Source organism: Apteryx rowi, unplaced genomic scaffold (genome assembly GCF_003343035.1).
Source record: "Apteryx rowi isolate R43461 unplaced genomic scaffold, aptRow1 scaffold_257, whole genome shotgun sequence".
NCBI classification, from domain to species: Eukaryota; Metazoa; Chordata; class Aves; order Apterygiformes; family Apterygidae; genus Apteryx; species Apteryx rowi.
Window position 1 is genome coordinate 678,331 of NW_020448941.1, and position 26,082 is coordinate 704,412.

At 36.3% G+C, this 26,082-nt stretch overlaps 1 protein-coding gene across 6 annotated transcripts in view; it reads left to right on the forward strand.

The window, feature by feature from the left end:
* The window catches only part of CASK (calcium/calmodulin dependent serine protein kinase), a 237,354-nt gene that overhangs the window by 151,043 nt on the left and 60,229 nt on the right, over positions 1–26,082 (forward strand). For all 6 annotated transcript variants that reach the window (XM_026067255.1, XM_026067256.1, XM_026067257.1 and 3 more), the window contains 3 exons: positions 1,182–1,265; positions 4,399–4,498; positions 20,912–21,033. In XM_026067255.1, coding sequence (XP_025923040.1) covers positions 1,182–1,265; positions 4,399–4,498; positions 20,912–21,033 — 306 coding nt within the window. The remainder of the gene's footprint in view (positions 1–1,181; positions 1,266–4,398; positions 4,499–20,911; positions 21,034–26,082) is intronic.

Below are 26,082 nucleotides of genomic sequence, written 5' to 3' on the forward strand. Positions count from 1 at the left end.
ACATACAGATTTACAATGTATAAGATTTCTTGTTGATCTTTCCCTTATTGAAAGGTAAGGAAGTAAGAAGAGAACTTTATTTCCAAGCTCAGCCTTCTAGTAGCTATAAGTGCTCTGTCAATCTTCTCATATTTTTGCCTAATATAATCTCTGCTTTCCCTGTTGACTCAGAATTTTCTTCTAAAGCATTTATAGATAGCAGTTATTTACATCATGAGAGAGAGACATTTTTAGCTCCATACAGTGACTGAATTACTTCTGCCAGTGATTTCACTCAAAATCAGGAGAGCCATGTGGTGAACATTTGCAGTAATCTAATAACTGTATCTAGCTTCTGATATGAATTGGGGCAGGGAAGGAGAGTGCTCARCTACTCTAAGTTCTTTCCCCACTGCCTGCTGTTTGCTAGCAGAATTCTGCTCTGCATCTGCAATGGAGATTTCTTCGTGTAACCTAGCATCTGGTATCACCAGCCATTGAGCTGACACTTGCTGCTTTGTAGGACACATATCCCAGCTCCCAAACTTACCTCAAGTTTCAGGATCCTYCTAAGACAGTACTTGCATGTGTTGCTTTCCTGGGATCTGTGTACCCAAGGAAGTAGAACTACTTTGTGCTCACCAGCTTCAGTGTGAACCACAGAGTAACTTACAATGTAACAGTAAAACAAAAGGCTAGGCTCGTTTTGCGAAGTGGGGAACAAAATTACAAAAAGAAGAAAATAAACCAGCAAGGCTCAGATTTAAAATCTCTCTGGCCCCCAGTTTAGGATTATTACCCTAGCTGTTTATAAGGCATCTAGGCTTAATTGCCTAGATGCTTCTATCATTTAGAAGAAATGAAGTCCCCATAAACTATGCTGTTTATGTATGATGGAGGAATAGGTAAATCAAGCTGTTTAAGAAATCTTTATAATCAGCAGTGTATATGTAATTTTCCATCAATCGATACTAACTTTAGCTACACAAAATACAAGCAACCTGCAACTTTCTCGCATTCTGGAATCAAATTATTTTAATTCCTAACAGTTTTTTAAAGCTTTCCTTAAGTTGCACCAAGCCCCAATTGTTCTTGCAGTAGTACCTAGTGCATTTCTTGTCCAGTTTCTTAATGTTGAGAGAATATTAAGAGCTTGCATTTAATGTTCATTTTGGTTTGGCTTGTTTTTGTGTGTTTTTAAGGAGAGAGATCGCTATGCATACAAGATTCATCTTCCAGAAACAGTAGAGCAATTGAGAAAATTTAATGCAAGACGAAAACTAAAGGTAAAATTAATGTAGTCTTTAAGCAGTGTGATTACATACCTTCAATTTTGTGTGGTATTTTATTAATTTTAAAAGCTCTAAGAAAAATGTAAGATTTAATGTCAGTGATAAAATAACAAAGTTGAAACAGATCTTGAYAGTGGTTTATCACAGTGATGTCCTGTTGAAGATGTTTGTCCTTTCTATTTTTAGTTCAAACTAATTTTGAGTGCAAATTCTCGGATATCAACCAAGACTTTGATATGAGGTCTGCATCTTAAATTAATACAGTAATTCTGTGTAATATTAATTATTGGGAAAGGGGGAGAGGATACTACAGTGGCTTTGTTTGACCTTAAGTTTATGTTAAAAAAGAGGGGGGAAAAAAGAATACAACTAGCTACTTTTCTTCAGAAAGAGCAAAGATGTAGTCTTCAGTTTATCTCCTTTATGTTTAACAATACACAGGGGCATTTCTCATTATTGAAAATAATGTTAATATTTTAGCCGAAAATGACATGATCCCCCTTCAAAACAATGTTATTCCTCTCGTGGAAAGGTTAAGTGAGACACTTCTAAATTCACTAAAAAGTTGAGAAAATTTTAACAGAAGCATTGAGAATTAAAATTTGTTACTTTTTTTACAGTTTTTAATAAAACAGAATCAGATGTGTTTTGAGTTACTGTTTTGTAAAACTTTTCTGTAGCTGTAAAAATGTGATGATTAGGATTGGACAACTGCTATAATTCATGATAAATAACACCCCCTCTTAGGTTTGTATGTCCAAATAATGCTTTAATTAAAATGTTAGCTGGAATATTTTAAAATATGACCTGTTTTCCTGCTCTAACCACAGCTTCAGATCTTTCCCTGATTTCTTCCTGCAGAAGCCTCTACTTCCAGTCTCTTGAGAGGTTTTATATATTCAATATAACTTCTGCTATTTGTTTTCTACCACTTTATTCAAAGTACTGTTTTGCAGAATGTCTTCTAAAACTATTTGCTACTGCCACACCTATAAGACATTAAAAACGGAGTGGTTAAAACATAATTAAATTGAACAAGGAAATACATGTCAGAGCAGATAATTTTTCTAGCTTTGCAACTTCCCACACAATATTCATTCTGGCAGTCTGAGATTATTACATTTTCACATAGATATAGATATAAAATATTCTAATGCTGTCAGTATCACATCCTGATAGTTTCCTGACTTGCAACGTATTGTTTTGCTTTAAAGAGTACATCTTTATACTTGCTAATCTACTCAGTGTGGGTAAGAGGAAAAGAGAAAACAGATGTACTTATTTTGTTAACTTTGTGCTATGGAAATTTATACCTCACGCTGTTATTTTATTTGAAGCAGTTTATATTTCCTAGTGATGAGGCAAGGAATTGCTGCCTTCTCTATAAAGCAAAGAAAATAGTAGGCATATCCAGAATCTGAATTCAGATTTTAATAGTAATCCAAAAAACTGAATCTTTCAGAAGTTTCAGACAGGCCAATTTCATCTCACTTACAATGGTGCAACACAACCTGGACTTGATTAGGGATTGCTAGAATTTCCATCCTGCCTCCTGCCACCCTGACGTTTTCCTGTAGCATCTGGATAGTGTTTTTCTTCATCCCTACCAAAACAGGGCAATACTTTTTTACTTCTGGTGATTTTTTTTTTTAAACATGTAAAGAAATATATTTAAGTCTGGAAAATGTTGAACTGGGTAAAATACAGTTCATGGCTTTTTTTAGACTTCCTAGACTTCTTACCTAGAACCATTGGCCTCTTCATAATTTTGTCTGCTCCTTTTATCTTCCTTCTATCACACGTTCTGCTTGAACAAGAATTCAGAAGTCAACAGAAAATTAAAGGGTTCTGATTAATGCTGATAAAGATGTGAAGTTATAATGCAATTGGACATTAACTCCATAGAGTTGCATTAAATGCTACTTAAYGTTTGGAGCTGAAACTGTTTGTAAAACATGTTGAATTTTCCTGTAAGCAGACAGACTTCAAGTTTTTCTGTACGATAAGCTTTATATTTTGTTCTCAACTCCTCTCTAATTTTTAGGTTACTTAAAATTTCTGCAAAAGCTACCTGGTGGTTGGAATGGACTTGGAATAGAAACCTTCAAAATACCTGTTGTTTCTTACAGAAATGTCCTGCCAATCACAGAGTTCAGCAACACATTCTAAAAATATTTTCCCCTCTCTCCCATCCCATATTTAATATTGATAAATTTGGAAGAATTTTATTACTCCAGAAGACTTTATTAAAGAAGGTGTCTATTTGGGCAAAAAAAAATCCCTACTTTTTTTGCTTTTTGGAAGTCTGTTTTTTATCTGAGACTATCCTGAAGTGGGTTTTGTGTAGATGTTCTAGGATTTGTGGAGATTTTAAGGACCTTTGCCAGATTCTTTTCTGTTCTCCTGAACCCAAGTGGTTCTCCTCCTTATGTCTGTTCAGCATGAATAGTATCCAGGACGAGTGTATAAAACTCTGGATCTAAAAAGCTTCAAAAACCAGTGGATGTTATAGTCGAAGTATCATATTACTTGCTGATAAATTCTGTCCATTGCATAGACCTGTAGTTACTGGCAAGGATTGGCATCTGCCTCAGTAAACTAACTTGTAATTATTTTAACTTACAAATTACAAATTTGTAATTCAAACTCAAATTTGAGTTGATTTTTATAAAATAAGATATAATCTGAACAAAATATATTCTACAAAAATTGATTTGATTATTTAGTGCTATTGGTAACTGGTCTGGTAAATTTGGAATGGTACATTTGCCTTTCCATAAGGAAAAAATATTCTTTCTTTTATATCATTTAACATTGACAGCCTGAGTTCTGAGTTACTGCTTCTTTAAAAGGATTTTAAAATTCTTTCTCATAAAGAATTGTTCTCATGAATCCCTGTACAAAAAAGAAAGTTACTGTCCATTAGAGCAGAGTGTGACCAGCTCTTCTGTTAGATGTGTTCACTGATAGCAGTGAAGTAGGGCTGAAGAGTATGAAATTTTTTATCTACCCTTCACCAAGAAGGTCAACAGAGGAGAGAGTATGGGAGGTTGACTGATCCAGAGTGTCTGGAAATGGTTCATTAACCTCCTTTGTGTAATTTAGACTTTGTTGTAYTTCTCTTCAGGGGGCAGTACTAGCAGCTGTGTCGAGCCACAAATTCAACTCCTTCTATGGTGATCCCCCTGAAGAGCTGCCAGACTTCTCTGAAGACCCCACCTCCTCAGGTATTTTAACACAAAGTATATGTACTACAGTAAACCTGTCTTAGGTTTATGCTGACTAGAGTACCAAGTATTTATTAATTTCTCACAAATTTATAAAGTTGTATATTAAATTAACCTTTAAATATGAATGTGTAAATGCTCTTAGTCCTAATACTGTTAGTAACTGGAGAGAATCAAGAGAATGTTTCTGCAGAGTTGTAAATTTCTACAGAAATTCTGTCTGGATTTTTATTCAATGTGTGTGCATTTAATTACAAATACTACCGTAACCTCAGATTTCTCTTTACATTACTTGAGTGTGAGAGCATATTGGAATTGTGGCCTGAATGCTTAGGCAGGAGTAAGATTCTCATACCTCAAATAATAGTTATTTATACAATAATTTTAAAAAACAACTTTGTATACCAGAGTTTCTCGACCTCCTGTTTTAGAGAACAGTATGATTAAGAGGTCTTCACTTTAAAGCAGGGTAGACGGTATTTCTGATACCATGAGCCAAACCCCAAAATCTTCAAAAGCTAAGAGACACAATACACATACTTCAGGGACCTCCCAGAATAGTTCAAAGGGGAAGATAATACCTTTACTGCACTGTGGACATGTAGCTGGGTCTTGGGCAACACAGTTAAATTGGTTGTAGCAGTCCTTTTGTCTTCAGCCCATATTCAGGAATTTAAATCATCTGACAATCCCTGTACTAACACAGCCCTGTCATAGTTATGTATCTTAATTTTGGCATACATACCTCATCTGAACTCACAAAATTTGCAGCTCATAAGTCTAGTTTGGTCTATCTGTTCCAATAGCAGAACTTAGGATCAAGTTAAATAAACCTTTAAAAAAAAAATCTCTTTTTTTTTTTCCTTTCCTAAATGATAGCAGTTGCAGAATATTTGAGCTATAAGCATAAAACTTTAAAGCTTACTTTACCAAAAAATGTATAAGTGAGAAAATTACCGAATGTAAATGTTAAGTATCCCTTTCCTACTCTTTCATATGAGTGAGTCATTTTTATAAACTATTTCAATATCATTAATGTAAGAATTTGGGGATGTTTTGAACTTTTTGCAAACTTTTCTGTTGAAATTCTTAAATTTCACTTCTTAGAATTCACTTTTGAGTAAAAAAATGCAAACACTGTTTAGTGCTTAGAGATGCTTACTGCTCATAACTTCCATTGGAGTGAATGGGAATCCCAGATCATTTATTGCGAATGGGTAATTAGAGTTTCATGGCTTACCTTCAGGCAGCCAGCTTTGAATCCTTGATGTAAGTAAGGGAGCCACYGTATTCTTTTTAAAACAAATAAGTTGATTTGACCTTACCCAGGATTACTTGCAGTGCCTTAATTTTTGTTTCCAGCTACTTCCTCCTTTTCAGTAAAATGAATAGGCCACTGACATGATTGGCAGTCACAACTTTGCTAATCTAAAAACTGCAGTTCCTCTTTTCAGTTTCAGTCTCACATCAGCAGGACATGTCTCTTCCTCATTAGGTGATGTAATTGCAGATCTCAGTGTGCACTAAAGGTACAAGTTCTCTATTTTTTTGTCCTCATAGAATACATGAATCCAGTACACTTTCCATACATTCTACACAACTTCTAAATTGGATCCATCATTATCTTGTATTAGCTTCTGCAGTAATTAAACCAATAGCTTGATTTTCTCTCAGGATAGCTTTATATTCTTTAAGATAACATTGTCAATCTCATTGATGGGAGATCACAGTGATCAAGAAACCATATTCAGCAGGTAATTTTCATGCTTCCCTGACTGATTAAGTTAACTGATAAAATGCTTAATATCTGAGGATAAACATACTAAGGCTTCCAAGAAAAGATATTGCAACTTCCACCTTATGAAATAGCTAGATAGAGAAATTTATTTTGTTTCTTCTTCAGAAATGCACCAATTATATTTTCAAATATTTCTGGCTCATAAAGATTAAGCTCTTATGATGATTCTAACCTGAAGAGCTAGCGTATAGGAACTGGACATAAAACTCTCAAATTGCAGTGGAAACTTGGCTGTTTTAAAGTAATTAAAGTTCCTTGCCTCACAGCTCATTGTATTATTTCAGATAATAAACTCTAATTCAGAGCACTTTAATATTTTAAATGTTGCTACCTATTTAATCCTCCCATAAATTTTGTGATTTGAGAAGCTTACTATTGAAATTAAATGCTTTGTCAGGAATGGGCAAATGTGGAAGTCCTACTGAGATAAACATCCAGAAATGTACACACTTACCAGATTATGCAAATCTTATGCTGTCCTCCTCTAGGTCTTTCTAAACACAGAAGGACAAAATTTCCGTTCTGTCATTTTTGCAGATTAACCTGTGTATGTTCTGCATCAGTTAGTGAACCTGGGATTGCTGGACATTTTGAGCCTCTTCCTATGCTACCACAGTAATGATCTGCAGTATGAAGGTGCTATAGGTAGCAAGTCGGACCACTTTCTCACATGCAGAATTACAAAAGATATTCTGTCTTCATGATTAGAGAGCTTTCCAGCAAGGAAAAGCAAATTGCATCACTAAATTTGATGGGAATGAACATAGACAAATTTCATTTATAATCAGCCAGGTTATTTTTCTGCACGCATCTTCCTTTCTCGGTTACAGACTGTTAATAATCCTTGGTTCGTCCAGCTAGTGATTATCATGTGCTTGTTCTGGGTGATCTTTTTTCTTTCATCAGCAGTTGTCCTCTGAAGGACTTTCTTAATCCTGCTAGCTGCCTAGCTGTTATTAATTTATAGTGTTTTGTAGGTAACAGCAGAAGTAAATCTTGATGGATTTTGAGAGAGTATGACAAAAGCCTTAAAGATTTTTGAAAAATGCAGAAAATATTTATTAAATTAAAATACTACTTTACTGCTGCATGCTGTTTTGTGTTCAGTAACTTCTTTTGTAAGGCAATAAACAGCTGAAAGGACAGGTGTCTTGCAACTTTTTTTGATAAAAGTTAAAACGAATTTGACTGTTATTTCACTTCTCTTCAAGACATTGTAAAATGTCAGTTTTCCAAATTAAAGAACATTTTAGATTTTTTTTTAATATGGTGAAGCAAATTTAAGTCAGAAGTAATCAATTAACAGCCCTAAAGACTGGATCTGGCACATGAGAAATATTGGCCCTGTAGAGAGTACTTAAAGTGAAGGTAAAGACCACGAAGTGAGTCAGGAGCCCGATGATAAATTCATCAATCAGTTTGCTCTCTGCTGTTGTTCCCTTTCCTTTCCCCACCCTTCAGCCCCCTACCCTGAGCCTGCCTATCACTTGATTGCACATAAGATCAGTGCAGAGGATTTCCTCTCTTTAGGGCATATGATGAGTGTCCATCATATGACGGAAGAGCAAAGATGTATAATTCTGAAGGGTCTTGATAAGTGCCGCAGGGTAAACAATGGGCATCGCCCATTCTGTGGCAGACCAAGAAAAGGCTGTGGAATTGTTTGAACTGTTGGCTTGGGAAGCTGAATTAAGGAATTATCATTCCGTTTATTTTGGAGTCTTAAGTTGGTTCAGGATGTTTAAGTTTTTAGGCCAACAGTTAGAAAAGGCCATAAAATGAAGAGTTTTATTATAACTTTACATTTTCAAAAAACCTTTTTGTAGCTTTGTTCTCAGAACTACTGAGGCACTGTAAGAGTGAAGCCCGTGGATAGTCCATCATCTTTGGAACATTACATACTTGATTTTTAGACTAAGCAAATCTTACCTTGTAGTTCGAAGGACTTTCCTCTATGGCGCATGTTTAAATTGTTTGGTTTATAGTACTCGTATTTTGAAATGTGGCTAACCATTTCAGGGCAGCTTATTAGTGTTTTGCTTCAAATAGGTGTGGATTCTTGTAAGGCATTTTATACTGCTGTGTTTCAGCTTAACCACAGAGAAAGCAGAGCAGCACATTATCTTTGTGACTGACTGACCTAGACTACCAAATAGCACTGTTGCAGTATTTCCTGAATATTTATCTGCTTTCTGAGCTCTGTGGTAAACATGTAACATGATGAATATAGAAGCAGTACCTTTTCACTGCATAGAAAGAACAAATTTAAGTCTACATTACAGTTTCTGGCTTGCTTCTTTGAATTTTGAGGTACAGTTTCATATGGTGTCTTTATAAATGCACTTTGACATGTTTATCTCAGGATTGCTGTATGTAAATTGAAAAGTTCATGCTTTTTCTTTTTCTTTTTTGTCTATTTCCTCATAGCAAATGAGGACAATAACAGTATGAGTTCTTGGTTTTCAAATTTGAAAGTAATTTAAGAAAGCAAGCTAGATCTGGTAGGCTTTCATAGTGGGATCAAACGGCAAACRTACATCCAGGTTGTAAGCTCCACAGTTGCAAACATCTGTGGAACTAACTTAACTGACAAGTAGTTCCATGGAATTTAGATGCCATGAAATATGGACCAGATAAACCCATATCTTTAAAACTATCAATCTCATCAACGTGAGAAAGAATAAGAAATACTATTATGCCAAAATTACACTGATTTTGCAAATATTTGCTAAGGATCTTATGTAACATTTTTTTTAAAGCATCAGCATTTGCAAAAACACAATAAATTACATTCACCCATATTTACTGTTATGAATACATTATCTGGTCTTACAGGTATGACTGACTCTCCCTATTTGCTTACATTTACCTAAGAAAGTTCTGAAAAGGGAACAAAATCACAGAAGCTAACAAAAAGTGTAATGCTGTCCACTCACTGAAACTATTTTCTCTAACTTCCTTTACAGCTTTTAAGTATTGGATTACTAGAAAAATTTTAGCTCAATTTGTAGATATGGGTTTGACTGTTTCCAGGGCTCCATTATTATTTTTATCTTTATGCTCTTTCAGCTCTTTAACATTGTTCTGATATGTTTAACTTTTTTAAAAAACTTTTAAACTTTTAAGTATCAATATATAAAATCACGGTTAATTAAAATCAGTAATAAAGTGATTGTTTTTCTAAATGGTTCCCATAATTTAATCACTGAAACTTCTGTAAAATAATTTGATTTCAATATAATGTTGCTAAATTCTAATTGGTAAATATAAGTGAATTAAACAGTATGATGTTATGCTTTGTTTATGGTATGTTAAAACAGTTTTCCATTCACCTGTTAAGATACTCTTACTTGAAATTATTTTTGTCCATTAGTTTAACRCAGTGCAGCCAGTGTTGGAAAATATCTGTTTTTACAGATGCTTAACAATGTATATGTAAATGTGCTATTTGCCATTTGCTATAATGCCAAATATTTGTTTTCCTCCCATCCCACTCCACGAGTCCCATTTAAACCATATTTTAAAAAAAGGCAGGAGGAGGGGGTCTCATCAGTTTGTTCATACTATTTTGTGGCTAAACTAGTGTGCAAGGCTGCAGCTTTATAAATTGCTTGTTCTGAAATCTTCGTACTGTTTGTCGTTTGTCCAAATGCTGCCTTCCTACTAGGACTTCTAGCAGCAGAAAGTAGGTATCCCTTTGTTTTCCTTTAAGGCATATCATTCAGCTATGGTGTGTGTCTTTGCATGTTTAGAATTCAGCTTTTTCCCTCACTTTGCTATTTTCAGTTTTAATACTGCCTATTCAAGAAAAATAGCCTGTATGTTTTAGACTAAATCATTCCTTAACTTTCAAAGCATAGTTAATCAAAAGTAATATGATTTCCAGGCAACTCTGAGGATTCTAGTTTAGAGGCAGTATTAAAATTACATGGTTTTTTTTGTTTTCAATAGTACTTGCAAAACAACTGATATATTCATTTAATGAAAATTTAATTTTATAGGATAAAATAATTTGGGTTTCCCTGTTAATTCCTGAATTAATGTTTTTTGTGGACTAATGTTTTTTTTTCTCCTGGATACTAAGCATATGCTGTAGTATTCATCATATATTATTTTCTTGCAATACCCTTGCATGGACTTTCCTGATTGTTCTGTGTATTGATRTGATATGTGATATATGCATATTCATTGTGTATATGCATACAGTTGATTTGAATAACTATACAATATATGTCTCCTTAATGAAAGAGTATTATTGACATGTACAGAGGAGATGGTGCTGTGAGTTAACTGCATGCTTTGTGAGAGACTGAAAGTCCAAGCACTTAAACCTGCAGACTGTACTAGGCAGAAGTAGCTTTATGCAGAAAGGTATGTGAAATTTTAGATTTCTAGAAATTCTAGAATTAGATATAAACTGCAACGATTTCAAAACCAACAAATTCAGCCTCTCAAAATACAAGCTATGAAGAGTGAGGTGTTTCTTCCCCACTGTAAGATTTGTAGACTAATAGTTCTTCATTCATCCTAGSTCAGGGTAGCAGGATATATGCCCATGTCTCCATTTCTGATCACAGACATAGTTTTTTTTGTTCTTTTGGTATTAGAGGTTGTGGGGGATGTTGTTCATTTTCCTCCTATTTCCCCTTCTCAGAATGTCTGTCCAATAACGTAAGAGCAAGAACTCAACAGACCTTGATATAAAAGTTTTGAAATAGTATTATTTTTATGCAAGTTTAGGAAAAAATAAAACCTCATGTAGAGCCTCTGCTATGTATTTTGTTTGGGAATGAGCACAGAGACCTCCTTCAGTAAACTTATTGACTAATATGATGGGCTGCCCTCTTACTGGTTAGGAAGAGGAGTTTCATGTAGTTTTGCAATGAGGGAAGAAATGCCTCAGACGTAATTGTGAAAGGCACTCATTTGTTAAAATGGTTGTTTAGTTTCATGTGAGAATGGTACTTTTTACAGTGTGGGTCTGTTTTGAAAAGCAATACCTTCTCCCAACATACTTCTATACCACCACCACAATCTGTCTTCTGTCACATTTGCGGGCAGTTTTACAGTGAGAGATAGCTGGGAAGAAGAATTTAGCAAATTTTGTGTAAAAGTCCCATCACAAGTATGGAGAGAGGAGAAAGCCAGAAACGCATATAAACATAGTGCCTCTATGTGTGTGAAATAAAATGAAGGCTATCTTTAAAATCAAGCATCAGTTTGTTCTCTCTTTTCTTCCCTGCTTTCTTTCCTTCATTTCCACATATTGTCCTCTCTGCATTCCTGTTTGTGTCTAGGAACACTAAATATCGTTTTCTCTTTTTTCTCTTTTTTTGTCTTCTCTTTCTCCTTATTTTTGTTTCTGACATCTATTTCCATTGGTTTTCGTCTCCCACTTTTGTATGTGTGTCTTTCCCTTCTTGTTTCCTTAGGTGTTCTTTCCTTCTTGTTTAATCTAGTTGTAAATCCCAGCTTCCTTACCATATCCATCCTTCTCTCTAACTGTCTTTTCCCTGCAATTTCATTATAGGTCACCATAAACCTCCATCCTTCTAGTTCTCTCCTTAGACTTCACTTGATTTTTATATGTGCATGCGTATACACACACACACACACACTTTATTCTCTTAATTGCTTCCCAGCAGCATTCATAGAACTGTGTGCATGCAGGACTGTAATTGTAACTATAGAAAATATGTAAATTTGGCTGTTCAGGTTTTGACCTGGAAGCAAGAAGTCAGTAAACACTACATAGCTCAAATTAGGGTAGGGTAGAATCCTTATGTGCCTTTAGTTTTAAGCACACTGTTGTGTATATATGTGAAACATGCATCTCCTGCCTTATTTTAAACTGTTAAAGGCATATATCTACATATGCTTGAGCTGTCATCTGTGCTTACAGAGATAGTTGCTCTGGAGTGTAGTGAGCAGTAAAAAGCAACAAATTACTGTGTGGGTTTAGAGACATCTCAACTCCAGTGATTCATGCAGATGTGGTTTATACTGATGAAGAACATCTGGTCCTCAGTTGGTGTTCTCTTAATCTAAAAAGTTACATCAGCACAAGTACAGGATAGGTCCTGTCTCTGTAAAAGATTCTTTTCTTTTGTTTCATTGAGACAGCATATATTTCATATTTTCTTTGCAGGGCCAACAGGCATTCTTTCTTATACATTATTAACTCCTGTCACCTGCCACTAAGGCAAATCCGGGCTTGTATATAATGTGGGAACTTTACAATTATGTTGTTATTGAGCCTAGAGAGTCATTTTTGACTAAAGCAGGCAGTTTTAAATGGATATACAAGTGTGATTTAAAAACCTCAGCATACAGAGACTCCATTATTTCCACAGCAGTTTGATCTAGTGCTTGATTACCTACCAAGTTAAACATTTATGCCTTATGTTTTTTAGTGTATTCTAATCAGATGTCATCCAAACAAAACCACTGGAGGCACTAATTTATACAGTTATCACTATATAGGTAATTTAAAGATAAAAGTGTTGTTTTGGTCTTTAGTGTAGAAGCAAAGATTCTTTGATTATTTGTAATATATGAAAAAATAAAAAATCCAATGAAACTTTTGAATCTTACATTGCAAAGTTGCTAAAAATGATCTCATGGTCATTTCATCAGATGTGCTCCATCAGAATTGCACAATATTTATATGATCATATTTCTGGAAAGAACTGCACTTTATAATAATGTCCAAAGATTACATGCTTGTTTTTCATGAGATTGTGAGTATCCAGTGTCTTCATTCAGTGATTCTAATGATTTGACCTTTCTAAAATCTAGTAATTTCTAATTATTTTTTCGCTCTCGTTACTGTATGTGCTAGTCTCAGACCTCTTCATAAACACAGTGAAATGTAAATCCTGCTTTCTGAAATGCCCATGCTTTGAAAGCTGGGATTGTTTTTTAATTTCACTTCCAGCGTACATATATATTCTACGTCTATATTATCAGTTTTGGGGTTTTGTGTGTAGTTCATACAGAAATGCAACTTTAACAGTACAGCTACTAGAACTATTTAGTTTAGGGACTTTTAGGGACTTCAGGTGTGATATTTAATTTTTTTATGTATGTAGCACATATATTTTATATACACACATAAGCACAAACATATTTTTTTGCAGCAGCGTTGTATTATGCACACACGCACACACAAATGCAATTACACTCCTCTATCAGTGCTATAATATGTCAGTACAACATCAGTGCCAGGCTGTGTTCTTTCAATTCTGTTTTCAGTATCAAAGCCATAGAGATGAATAACTCACTTCAATACATAATAATAATCATACTGCTTTGTTTTAAATGGTGTACTGGGACTAGGTAGTTAAAGAGCTGCATTTTCTTTCCTATCACCTTTAAAATATGTACTTGCTTTCTAGCTAGTAGTGTTTGGTGCATATTCTTCACTGCCTATCTAAATCTACTTGGAAGTCAGTGTATGCCATGGATTTCAATGGAATCCATTCTCCTTGAAATCCACGTGGAAGTTGCTGAAACTTAATTCAGTGAAACATTAACACAACCCTACATTCTTTATACTTAAGATATTATATACTAAACTCAAAAGATGAAGAAAAATACTCATTCCTCTGTTGGTTAGTGTTTACTTTTTCCACACACAATGCTCAGAAGTTTTGCTTTTTAAATCAGTGTTAATGATTTACATTTTGAGTCTGTCATGATGTGAATCCCTCTGATGGACTTTATACACTGAAGATAACATAATGTGTATTAGATCAGTTGGGTTTTTTTGAATAGCACCTGATGTGGCTGTAAATGCACCCTATATCCACAGAATTTCAGATACGTTCCTCAAATCCCTTCTCCTGCTTGTGAAAACAAGGGGTAATCTGGAAAATTAGCCTGCCAATTCCACATTCTTTATAGAAACCTTCAAAAGTCTTTTGTCACAGGGCATATAATCACTGCAAACATCTGAATCAAATAGTCTAGTCAGATACTGCTTTATGCCCTGTTCGTCAGGTAGAACCCTTCCTCCCAAAAGGTTTCTGTGTGCTAGATTCAATACATCCTGCTGTTCCTGAGTTCAGCCAACTTTGTTGCAAAGATAAACTCATGCTCTTCAGAGAATCTCACATGCAAAGCAGATTTCAGCATGCCTCTCAGCTTTATAAGAACATGGAAGTCATGAGATCTCAGTGGAAGTTTCATATCTTTGAATATTACTTTAAAGACTTTTTTCTTTTTAAGAGAATAAGTAAACAACTCCTTCCCGGTTCTAGACATCGGCTTCTCTAGGCAAATCACAGAATCACAGAATCGCTGAGGTTGGAAGGGACCTCTGGAGATCATCTASTCCAACCCCCCTGCTCAAGCAGGGTCACCTAGAGCACATTGCACAGGATTGCATCCAGGCGCATTTTGAATATCTCCAGAGAAGGAGACTCCACAACCTCTCTGGGCAACCTGTTCCAGTGCTCTGTCACCCTCACAGTGAAAAAGTTTTTCCTCATGTTCAGATGGAAKTGTCTGTGTTTCAGTTTGTGCCCGTTGCCTCGCGTCCTGTTGCTGGGCACCACTGAAAAGAGTCTGGTCCCATCCTCTCGACACCCTCCCTTCAGATACTTGTACACGTTGATAAGATCTCCTCTCAGTCTTCTCTTCTCTAGGCTAAACAGGCCAAGCTCTCTCAGTCTTTCCTCATAAGAGAGATGCTCCAGTCCCCTAATCATCTTAGGAACCCTTCGCTGGACTTGCTCCAGTAGTGCCACATCCCTCTTGTACTGGGGAGCCCAGAACTGGACGCAGTACTCYAGATGTGGCCTCACCAGRGCTGAGTAGAGGGGGAGGATCACCTCCCTCCACCTGCTGGCAACACTCTTCCTGATGCACCCCAGGATACCATTGGCCTTCTTGGCCRCCAGGGCACATTGCTGSCTCATGCTTAACTTGGTGTCCACCAGCACTCYCAGGTCCTTCTCCGCAGAGSTGCTTTCCAGCAGGTCAACCYCCAACCTGTACTGGTGCAKGGGGTTATTCYTCCCYAGGTGCAGGACCCTGCACTTGCCTTTGTTGAACTTCATGAGGTTTCTCTCCGCCCACCTCTCCAGCCTGTCCAAGTCTCTTTGAATGGCAGCACAGCCCTCTGGGGTATCAGCCACTCCTCCCAGTTTTGTGTCATCAGCAAACTTGCTGAGGGTGCACTCTGTCCCTTCATCCAGGTTATTGATGAAGAAGTTGAACAAGACTGGACCCAGTACTGACCCCTGGGGGACACCGCTAGCTACAGGCCTCCAACTAGACTCTGTGCCACTGATCACAACCCTCTGAGCTCTGCCATTCAGCCAGTTCTCAATCCACCTCACTGTCCACTCATCTAACCCACACTTCCTGAGCTTGTCTCTGAGGATGTTATGGGAGACAGTGTCAAAAGCCTGGCTGAAGTCAAGGTAGACAACATCCACTGCTCTCCCCTCATCTACCCAGCCAGTCATTCCATCAGAGAAGGCTATCAGATAGGTTAAGCATGATTTCCCCTTGGTGAAGCCATGCTGACTACTCCTGATCACCTTCTTGTCCTCCACATGCTTGGAAATGGCCTCCAGGATGAGCTGCTCCATCACCTTTCCAGGGATGCAGGTGAGGCTGACTGGCCTGTAGTTCCCTGGGTCCTCCTTCTTGCCCTTTTTGAAGACTGGGGTGACATTGGCTTTCTTCCAGTCCTCAGGCACCTCTCCTGTCCTCCATGACCTTTCAAAGATGATGGAGAGTGGCTGAGCAATGACATCCGCCAGCTCCCTCAGCACTCGTGGGTGCATCCCATCCGGGCCCATGGATTTGGCTAGATGCCAGAATAACAGCACTCTATATTATCATCCCAAAGCTTGTTCTACTTGCAACTTGTTGAAGCAGTGTCTGTGACACTTGATGACCTCAGGTCATTTTAAGGGCTCCCTGTGGTAACTGCAAGGACTCTAGAGATAGAATTCAGTCATAACAGAACTATTCTTGAACTGCCTTCTCCATAAATTAGATAATAGATTCTGTAGTACATACCAATGATAACTTCTGCTGCACACTAGGTGAAGAAATAATAACAGGTTATTGCCTTATAAAGAAAATAAGTCTAATTTACAGAGAATAAATCTTCTGCCTCAGTAAGCAGAAAGGTACTCACTTCATCCCCCATCTTCTTAGAAACAATTTGGTAATACACTTAAGAAGTAATTCTATTAACTGTATAAGCATTTCAGGTACTAGTAATGACCACAGAGGACTATCATAAGCATTCTGACTACCTTGGAAAACTCCATTGTAAACTCCTTTACGGACACCTTTCTGATACAATGGCAGCTTTATATACAGCTTCYCTCTTATGCCAAAGTTAGAGAAATTAAGATCTTCCTGATCATAATAGTTCCATATAGCAGATGACATTTCAGCAGTTTGATCCCTTGCATATGTCTGTTTCTGTCGTGATGTTTTTATCGATTCTTCAGCGTGCCCAGATATGATATCCCAGAAGCATAAGATACTGATTCCAGACATGCCATGATTGAATCTGATTGCCTAGCCATTGAGTACCTCTGAGAATCATTGTTTTCAGCTGGTTCAAAAAAACTATTTGAGTAGAAAGCCTATTTCTACAAGCAGAAATGATCTTCAGTCAGACCAGCCCACTATTTTCTGGATTCAATTGAAAATTATTCAGTATCATCAATTTTTGAAGCTGCACCCAAAGCAAGCTGAATTGGTATTTGTTCCATCTCATAACCATAATAGCATATTACACTCCAATGCAACCACATTCAGTCAGCTGTAATCAGGTATTAGTGAAATTTTTAAGGCCACACTGAACTGACCTATCTCCTATGTAGGATCCGAAGTGTCCCCCTGAAGCTTTAGAGTCTCTCCTTTAGCAGCTGTTGAACAAATCACTTAAAACAGTCTTTTTATGAGCAGGCAGTGCTTCAAGCCTTTGGGCCATGGTTTCACTACCTATCTTTTCTCTGGATAAGGTATTCTGAGACTGTATGTCTGAGTTTCATCTCAGTCAGTTGATTATCTTCTTTAAACTAGGCTCCATGCTGAAAGGGAGGAAGCTATGTTTGAGCGTTTGTACAGCATGACCCTATTACCTGGGCAGAACCCTCCAATCCTTCAGACTCTTTAGATGCCATGAGTCCATCTCTGGCACAGTGAAAGACCAAATGACATCTTTATGTACGTAATGCATTGGTACATGTTATCAATTAGAGGGGAAACCTTTTAAATGAAAGGATACTTTTGTCATCTTYGTCGAGCTGTAGACATGTAACAGTGTCAGAGGTGTATAATGTAGACTAAGCTACAGACTTGTCACATATTGTGCTGATGCTATGGTGGCACGTCTAGGAAAAGAAAATTAAAAGAAATTAAAAAGTCTCATCCTTGAGAAGGGATACGGCTTACTAACTAACACCTGCATAGGAATTCACGCTGGCATGCATCCAAAGGCTGATTTTTTTTCTTTTTAAATGTTGTGAAAACACATAGTTTTCAGCTTTTCAGCGTTGTCAGCACCAAGAGAGCTGTGAATAGTTGCAGCCATACTATCCTTATGTAGTCTTATATGGAAATACAAGGAAGACTAGGTTGTGTGCACAGCCCAGATGACCGTTTGCACACAGATAGCATACATAAAATTACAATAGGATCCACAATTACCACATCTTACAGTAGCACAATTGGGGCAGATTTTGTTACTGTTTCTATAGAGTTGGAGGAGAGTCTTCTAGTTTATCACAGGAATTAACCTTTCTTGCACAATCATATGTATGTATATTTTTATAGTAATCTAATGTGCAGRGTAGGATTCATCTCGCCTAAGTGGTTGGGGCTGCTTGAAAGTGCTCTGGCAGTAAACAGCATTTTCTAACAGATTTTACTATAGGGAGTCTTAAAAAAAAATCTCAGTGAGAAACAAGTCAGGTTAGTGGACATCCTTTTTTTTTCCTGGACTCCTAATATTTATACATTTTTATAATATTCATATTTATACAGCTTGTCTGTAGCTGCTAGAGATCTTGAGAAATCCGAACTTCTAGGTCTTAGAGCTGTATAACAATTCACTGCCTGTATTGTCAGTGCTGAGGCAAAATGGGTACGTTTCCACTGATGAAAAGACAGAAATACAAAATTGCATTTCTAGAGCAGACAAGCTTTAATTAAAAATACTGAGTGCTTTTACAGTCTCTTGATTCCCCCCCTCCCCCCCAGGTTAGGAATTTAGCTTATGTATGATAGACTGCCAACTAAATAATGTGGTGGTCCAGTGTTTCACAAGTAATAGTACTGCACTGCAGAAAACCTTGAATGTACTTCTCATTGGCTCTGGTTTGGGCTCAAGTTTTTGTGGTCAGGAACAACACCAAAGAGTACTATGAGGCTCTAAAATGTCCAGGCCTCTGAATTGGATCTTCTCTCACTTTTTCCTGAAAGTAAACACTCCAAAAACACAGAAGGGGCTTTGAGTCTGGAAGGCTAAGATTTAGAAGATAAACTAAAATAATGAATTTAAACTCTGAATTTTACAAGAACAGAAATAAAAGGGAATTATAACAAATTTCATTTTGCCAACTGTGTTCTAGAAAGTCAGTTACTTTCTTTCAAGCTCACTCAAAGCCCATCAACCTTTTGGTGATGCACCATGTTAAAACAAACTCGGCAAAATCTCTTTTAGGTCCCTAGATAATCATTTTCTTCCATACCTTTGAGGCTTAACTGCACCCATGCCCTTACCAGCAGACTCCCAGTCCCTGTGTTTCCTCAGGTTTTCTGCTATGCCTCCTAGTGTGCAAGAGGAGGGGGCAGGTTCCCTTCAGCAAGAGCCTGCTTAGTCATTGTCACAGGTGGAGCAGGTTCTTCCCTTTTTCAGAGCACCTGACCCTATGTGCAGCAACCAGGAGAAGGCAAACAATTAGTCTTATTCTTTGGTGTCCAGCCACTATCTTTTTAAAGGAACATAACTTAAATAAACAGTAGGATATTTATTAATGTAAGTAATTTACTTACTTCAGTAGTCAGCTATGTTTCACAGCAGAGATCAAACAAGTCATCTTATTGCTCATGAGCCATGAGTCGTGAGTYAGTGAAATAATGTAGTCAACCTTCATGTATGCGCAGGAAAATCTTAGGTTGAGAGTTGTACTAAATGTGTTGCCAGATTTTCTAGGCTTGTAACTTACTCCTAAGCTCTGAGGTGACAATTCTTATGTAATGCTTTTTGTGTGTTCTGTTACGTTTATTCCATTTTTTCAAGGTTTGCAGAAAAATTACTGAATTTAAATTGTCTCCTTGTGTAGTTGGGGAGGTTGGGGTTTTTTTGCTTTTATTAAATTCTGCAAATACAACAGATTACAAAAGGGTTTGAGAAGGAAGACTGGTAAGAGTTGCTCATACAATAGAGTCTGGAATTTCAAGAAATACAGCAATTTTAAGAACTTCATATGTGAGCTGACTATCTTCACAGCAGGATGCTGGCAAATCAAAAAGTAAACAATAAATGTATGAAGGAGAAATTATTGAAATACAGGATGTGTAGAATTCTGTATCCAGAATTAAGAATTTATTCCTGAAAGTGTGTTCAGCGGTTTACTGTCGGTCACTGGCATCTTTGCAGACTAGTACTGCATAAGGTGATCATTTTTCCAGATACTTACAGCGTGGTGGAAAAACTGAAGACCTGATCTGTAAGTGTTTAGATAAGTCACTGTGAACATTCTAGTAATGCACACAAGTGTCAGTGTCCACTGATACCTGATTTTTAAAACAAGTTATTCCACAAGGAACTAATATGGGCTTGTTCACTATGGATTCGTGTTGTGTTTCTTCATCCTCCCGTGCTATGATTTCAGCTCTCCTCATGCACTTCCACCTTCCACAGTGCCTCCTGGTTCTCCATTATGTCTCTGTCCTTCGCTTCTTCCTCCTTTCTCCCTGATCCCTTATAAAAATCATCCCCATTTTCCTACTACCCAAAACAATCCACTGGGCTAAAGGCAGCAAGTGCTATAAGTGGGTCTGAGATAACCAGGCAAGCAGGTCAAACAAAACAAATAACAGAGCTCATGTTGCAGCATTTTTTTTCTTCTCAAGCAGACACAGCAGTTTGGGTCTTTCACTCTTGCTTCCTTTATCTAGTTGCTGATTTTCAAAAGAATTTGTGAGAGCATCATTTCTTTCAATGATTTTTGCCTCTCTGGTAGAGGTATGTGAAATTGGCCAACAGTTCAAAGTTGGAGAAAAGGGAGGTAGGGATGAGAATGGTGAGGACAGATGGACAGATAAACCAAGTGACTTCATTAGATGTCCTTAGGAAAACAGGCTAAAATAGAACCAAACAAAGCATAATAAAAACATGTTTTAATCTCTTTTCAGTTAAACTGTTTCTTACAAACAATCCCACTATATATGGGCACTGTCGAAATGTGTAAAGTTTATTCAGTGAATTTTCCTGTGAAAACTGGCTTTTTGAAGGTCCTATTCCGGTTATACTGGATGAAGTGAAAGTTTCCTTTTCCAAAGTTCAGTTTACCATGAGTCTTTGCTCTATTGATTTTTTTTGCTTTTTTTTTTTCCTGTTTATTGCCCCATAGGAGCAGTTTCACAGGTGCTGGACAGCCTGGAGGAAATTCATGCACTTACAGATTGCAGCGAAAAAGACTTAGATTTTCTTCACAGTGTTTTCCAGGATCAGCATCTCCACACACTACTAGATGTAAGTTTCCTGTGATAAGCAGTTTGGATACGTTTCTGTATCTGTTGTTCATTAGATATTTTGTTTTATTCTGCAAATCTTACAYTTTCTTTTTTCATACCAAAATGAATTTATTTAAGTATGGAATGCAACAATGAACTACTTAACACAAAAATTAATTTTAGTATATTATATTTACAGAATATTTTAGAAAAATTACAATGTTATTTTAATCATATGTAAGTAGTTAATGGCTTGGTTTGAATTAATAGCTGTGTTTTAAAATAATTTATCAGAATAGGCTTCTTTTGAAAAAGACTGGATCTTATTTTTTTTTATTTAAAATCTGAATTGTAATTTCATGAGTGCACAGATTCATTCTTTTGGTTTTTTTAAGTATTTAATCTTAGACCAAATTTCTGGATGTTCTTATAAGAACAACTTTTTTGTGTGTGAAACACCTGAATGTATGGGTTTCTGTCCTATGCTTGAACACAGAAGGTAGTAGGCCCACTCATTTAAATCGGTATTAACGTGTGGTTCATGAGAACCATTAATCTATAAGACAGTAGTATGTGTTCCACAAAAACGAGTGCAAAAATTACAAAGCTGGAAGTTACAGATTAGTGCCTCCTGGTAGGCATAATCAGGATATAGCTCTCATTTCTTCACTGTCTATCTGTAAGCATAGTTCACTGTCCTGCTACATGTGCAGATCAACTGTGATATCAGATAGTTCATGGATTTTTTTCTTCCAGAAAGCTGAAATGATCTACTTTGCAAAGATCATTTTGAAAAACAAATAGTGTGGTGTTTGAGCAAAAAATGTTTGTGTGCTACTTATCATTCTGTGCTTCAAGGATTTTCTGTTTTCCAAGTTGCCTGCTCTCCTGTCACATGCAGAAATTTTGTTTATATTTCCCAATAGTTGTTTAATCAAACAGGCCTAAGGAGTAAATATATTATGCGTTCTCCAAAATTATGTGATTTCAAGAAAATACACATATAGTTTTGAGGTAAAAGTGTTTGCTGAACTTCAGCTCTCTGCCACGTGGGATACAACATGGATCTTTAGCATCACTGCAAGCTCACACTCCATCCCTCACATTTAGTGCAAGAACCCTCTTCTAATGACAAATTCAAAAACATATCATGCTTTCATTGACTTCTGTGTCTACACAGTATAAATGCCTAAAATAAAGGTCAAAAAGAAACAGAAGAYTTTCCCAACTTTGTTTCTGGGATATGTGGATATTTCATGTTGAAAACAAAGTACTTCTTTTCAGGCAAGATAAACTTCGCCTAAAACGAAGTTGAGGCTGACACTGAGGACTTAACCTCTACACTTCTGGGTGTTTTGAAAGGTTTTACTTTAAACAATTTGTACTCTACTCCTGTGGACTGAATAACCACTGGTGGGTGAACCACATTTTCTCATTTAGTGTCATTTGAAATTAAATATGCTCTGGGAACACTCTACTGTGAAAACCAAAGAATGGTAGGTGGGGATAATCAGAAGATTYATTTCAAAAATGCACTCCTGAACCAAACCAAAATGCTCATGTGACCATATAGATGATCCTTTGGATACTACATCTTAAATTTAACAGCTTGGATCCCTCAGTGAATATTATAATTCTAACAAGACATCTGTGTTTTTTGCACAGTGAAAGGCACCCAGAAGTAGGATTCATTCCAGTTATTGTGCTCATCAGGTAGATGGTTATGGTAGTGGAAATTCTGAACAGTTTCAGAAAAAACGTTGAATCTTTTAGTTCCCACCTACACCCTTGCATTGGTAGGATCCAAATATAAATGGTGCCTTATTTCTTCCAGTGTCCAAACTCTTTCTTTAAAACACAACAGAAGACATATACACTCCTTACAAACTGTTTAGTGGTTAGTGAATAGTGGGCCACCTGGATTCTGTGCATCCTTCAACTTTAAAGTATTCAAATCCACACATGCTTCCTTTCAGAAGAGTACCCAAATCACAAGGTTCTGAACCAGCCTGTGTGAAAATATAAGCTTTTGGGTACAGCTTTCCCACAACGTAGCTAACCATGCAAGAGTCAAGGAAGCAGAGATAGTAAGCTAGCTGTTAAGCAATGAGGACATTCCCCTGGCACAAGAGTCCACAGTTCTAATCTGTGTTCTCAGTAACTGTTYGTGCATTTTACATTAAACAAGCATTGGATTACAATTATGAGGTGCTAAGGAAGAAGGGATTGGGAGCTCATGACTTTCCTGAATTACATCTCCACCAACTCATTTAGAAGTACCTTTCTATTTGTGTTAAAAATATGAACCTGTTTATCCAATGTGAGTGCATTTAGCTTCTGTTACAGACACTTAAATTGGTACATCTTTCTATACTGTATGCTGCAGTGTAGAAAGGCGGTCAGATAGTGTGAGCAAGATATAAAAGTCTGGACAGAAAAAGAATGATATAAGTGTAATATAAGAACCTAAACACCTGTATCGCTTATGGAGAAATATTTCAGATATATATTAATCATTATTAGGTCATCTTATAACTTCTTATTTTTTGATAAACCAGGTGACCTTAGTTTAAATATTTCAGTGGATGGTATGCCTTCTTATGTCTTCTAGACATTAAATCATCCTTCTGCAATGTTTTCACTTTTTTTCTCTGTACTTTTTCAGTACCAGTCTGTTCATAGTATTTCAGTAATGATCGCATATTTCTGTAATCTGCTGTAGACTTTTAAACAAGAAAAAAATGCAATGAATTTATACAATTTTACCATTTTTTTAAAAGCCATGGTCATTCTCTTAGAGAGACAAAGACATTCATTTAAATGCACCCTATAGCAACACATTTGTGCAAACAAAACAATATGAAAAAGCAATTTTGTTTTATTGTGCTGTGTTGAAGGGGAGAATGATAGAATCTTCCCAAAGATATTCCGATTACAATAATACAAAATAAAATTTTAAAAGATTCCAATGTTACAAAATATGTATTTGAAAGTGCTGGAGCAAGTTATAGGCAGTATTATTTAAAAGGGCAAGTTTTTCATTTCATAACTTGGATGAGGCAGCTTGGTTTCTGTGGATCTATCAGTACTAGGCCGTTTTTTCTCAGAACTCTGAAAAAATCATTTCTTGTGCTTGAGTGAAGTGCTGCCAGGGAAACTGTTTATTCCTCTCACAGTATTTGAGGTTAATGAGGCCACCAGAACAGGTTACCTGTGAAGCACTATATTCCACTAAGTAAGAATTTTATAATCTGTCATGAAGTTGTGGCTGTCAGATTGCATTAAAAACTGCTGTTCCTTTTTCTTGGCCTTTTTCCACAGTTAAATTTGTTCTCATGTTCCTACTCTTTCTCAAGAGWCATTCTTATTTTTAGATTAGGCACATGATAGATGATTCCTGCTGCTGAAATACCTCCTTTTGCTTCTGAACTGAAAAGCAAAAAAAGGAGAACTGTCTTTATGCTAAGAGTGCAAGTTACCTACTTGTGGGGGTGTTTTTCCAGATAATATAGATCACAAACTAGAAGATTGATTCTTTCTCAGTAATTTATTAACTTAGGCGTTATGAGGTGTCATCTCTGAAGGCTATAGAACGCAGGATTCCTATCATTCCGTTGATTGTTTTTAACTGATTCATTTCCATATGTCTATTTAGATAGCTATTGTAAGACTCTCTTCCACCTTCCTCAGGTGCCAAAGCTGTTCAAAAGAACATTTCATGAAATGCTGATGTTTGTTAGGATTTAATAGCACAGTCCTTACAGCTGAAATATTTTTACAGTAATGGTAGCGCCTGTGTTAAGTTTATCTGTTTCTTCAAGTAGTATATTTATTACTCATAGGTGATCAGCATCTAGTCWTATGTTTTCCTTGATATTTATGTTTTTTACATTATTTTTACTACAATCATTGTTCTAAGTTAAAAGTATAGCTTGTTTTTGTATAGTTGAGGTATAAAGAGAAATCCGGTGCACTAGTATGATATGACATAAAGAGAAACATTAATATGGAGAGTGGAAAATCAACTCTTTTGTTGATTACTTAAATATTTGAAAACCCATGGATGTTTGTCCTTTGTAAATTAAGATGCTAGATTCAGAAAAACAAGCATACCATATTTGTAAGTTTTTTCTGGAAATTCCAGCATAGTTTTGTGATAGCACCTTTTCCTATGAGAGTGGTCCCTAACTTGCTGGCCCCAAAGCAATAATAGTAAGCAAGAAGTGTGCTCTGGGCAACATTGATTGTCTGGCCTCCATTTCAAATTTTTAATTTTCTGTGAGTACAAAGATTATGTTGACAAGGAATGATTTGGTTAATAATCACTTGTTTATTTTTTACTCTTGAGTAAATTTTTTTTAGTTCACCACTATTTGTTCGTAATAAGAATTATGGATTAATTTTTTACGCAGCAAAAAAGACGTCAACAGCTTACGAAGTAATTTATATTCACTCTGGATCCAAACCTGCAATATACCAGCATATCCCCATGAGAGCTTATTGCACAGTTTCACTGTATGATTTTTAATAATTTTACAGAATCCCTTTTTTTTGTGTTGAGTGGTTTTTGCTTTACAGAAGTTAAATGATTCATTATTAAAAATTCAATTTTGTTTACCAGGGAGAGTAAAGAAAAGGGCCTTCTAAAAACATTTAGAAATAGTCAATACCTAAAAGAAATATGTTATTATTGTTTAATAATTGATATTTCTTGTAAAGGAAAAGAGTAGCTTTTGGGYTGGACAATGGACATTTTTGCCAAGTATTCTTTCTCACTTCTTTCAGAAACATGAYGATCAAAATTTGGGTGAATCCTGCAGGATGTTCCTGCATGTGACTCAGATATTCCTGATTTTGTTTCTGTATAAAACTTTACARAGTGTTTCATTCTGGTATCCAATTTAGATCATAAAGAATGTAATAAAGTTAAGTATAGGATATAAGTAGTTTCATGGAAAAACAGATTTATGTTGTGAAAAACTTTATTATTACCACTAATAAATTGTTAGAAACCTTATCAAATGCTTTGATTAAGATTTTTTTATTGACTTTCAAGAAAGAGATCCTG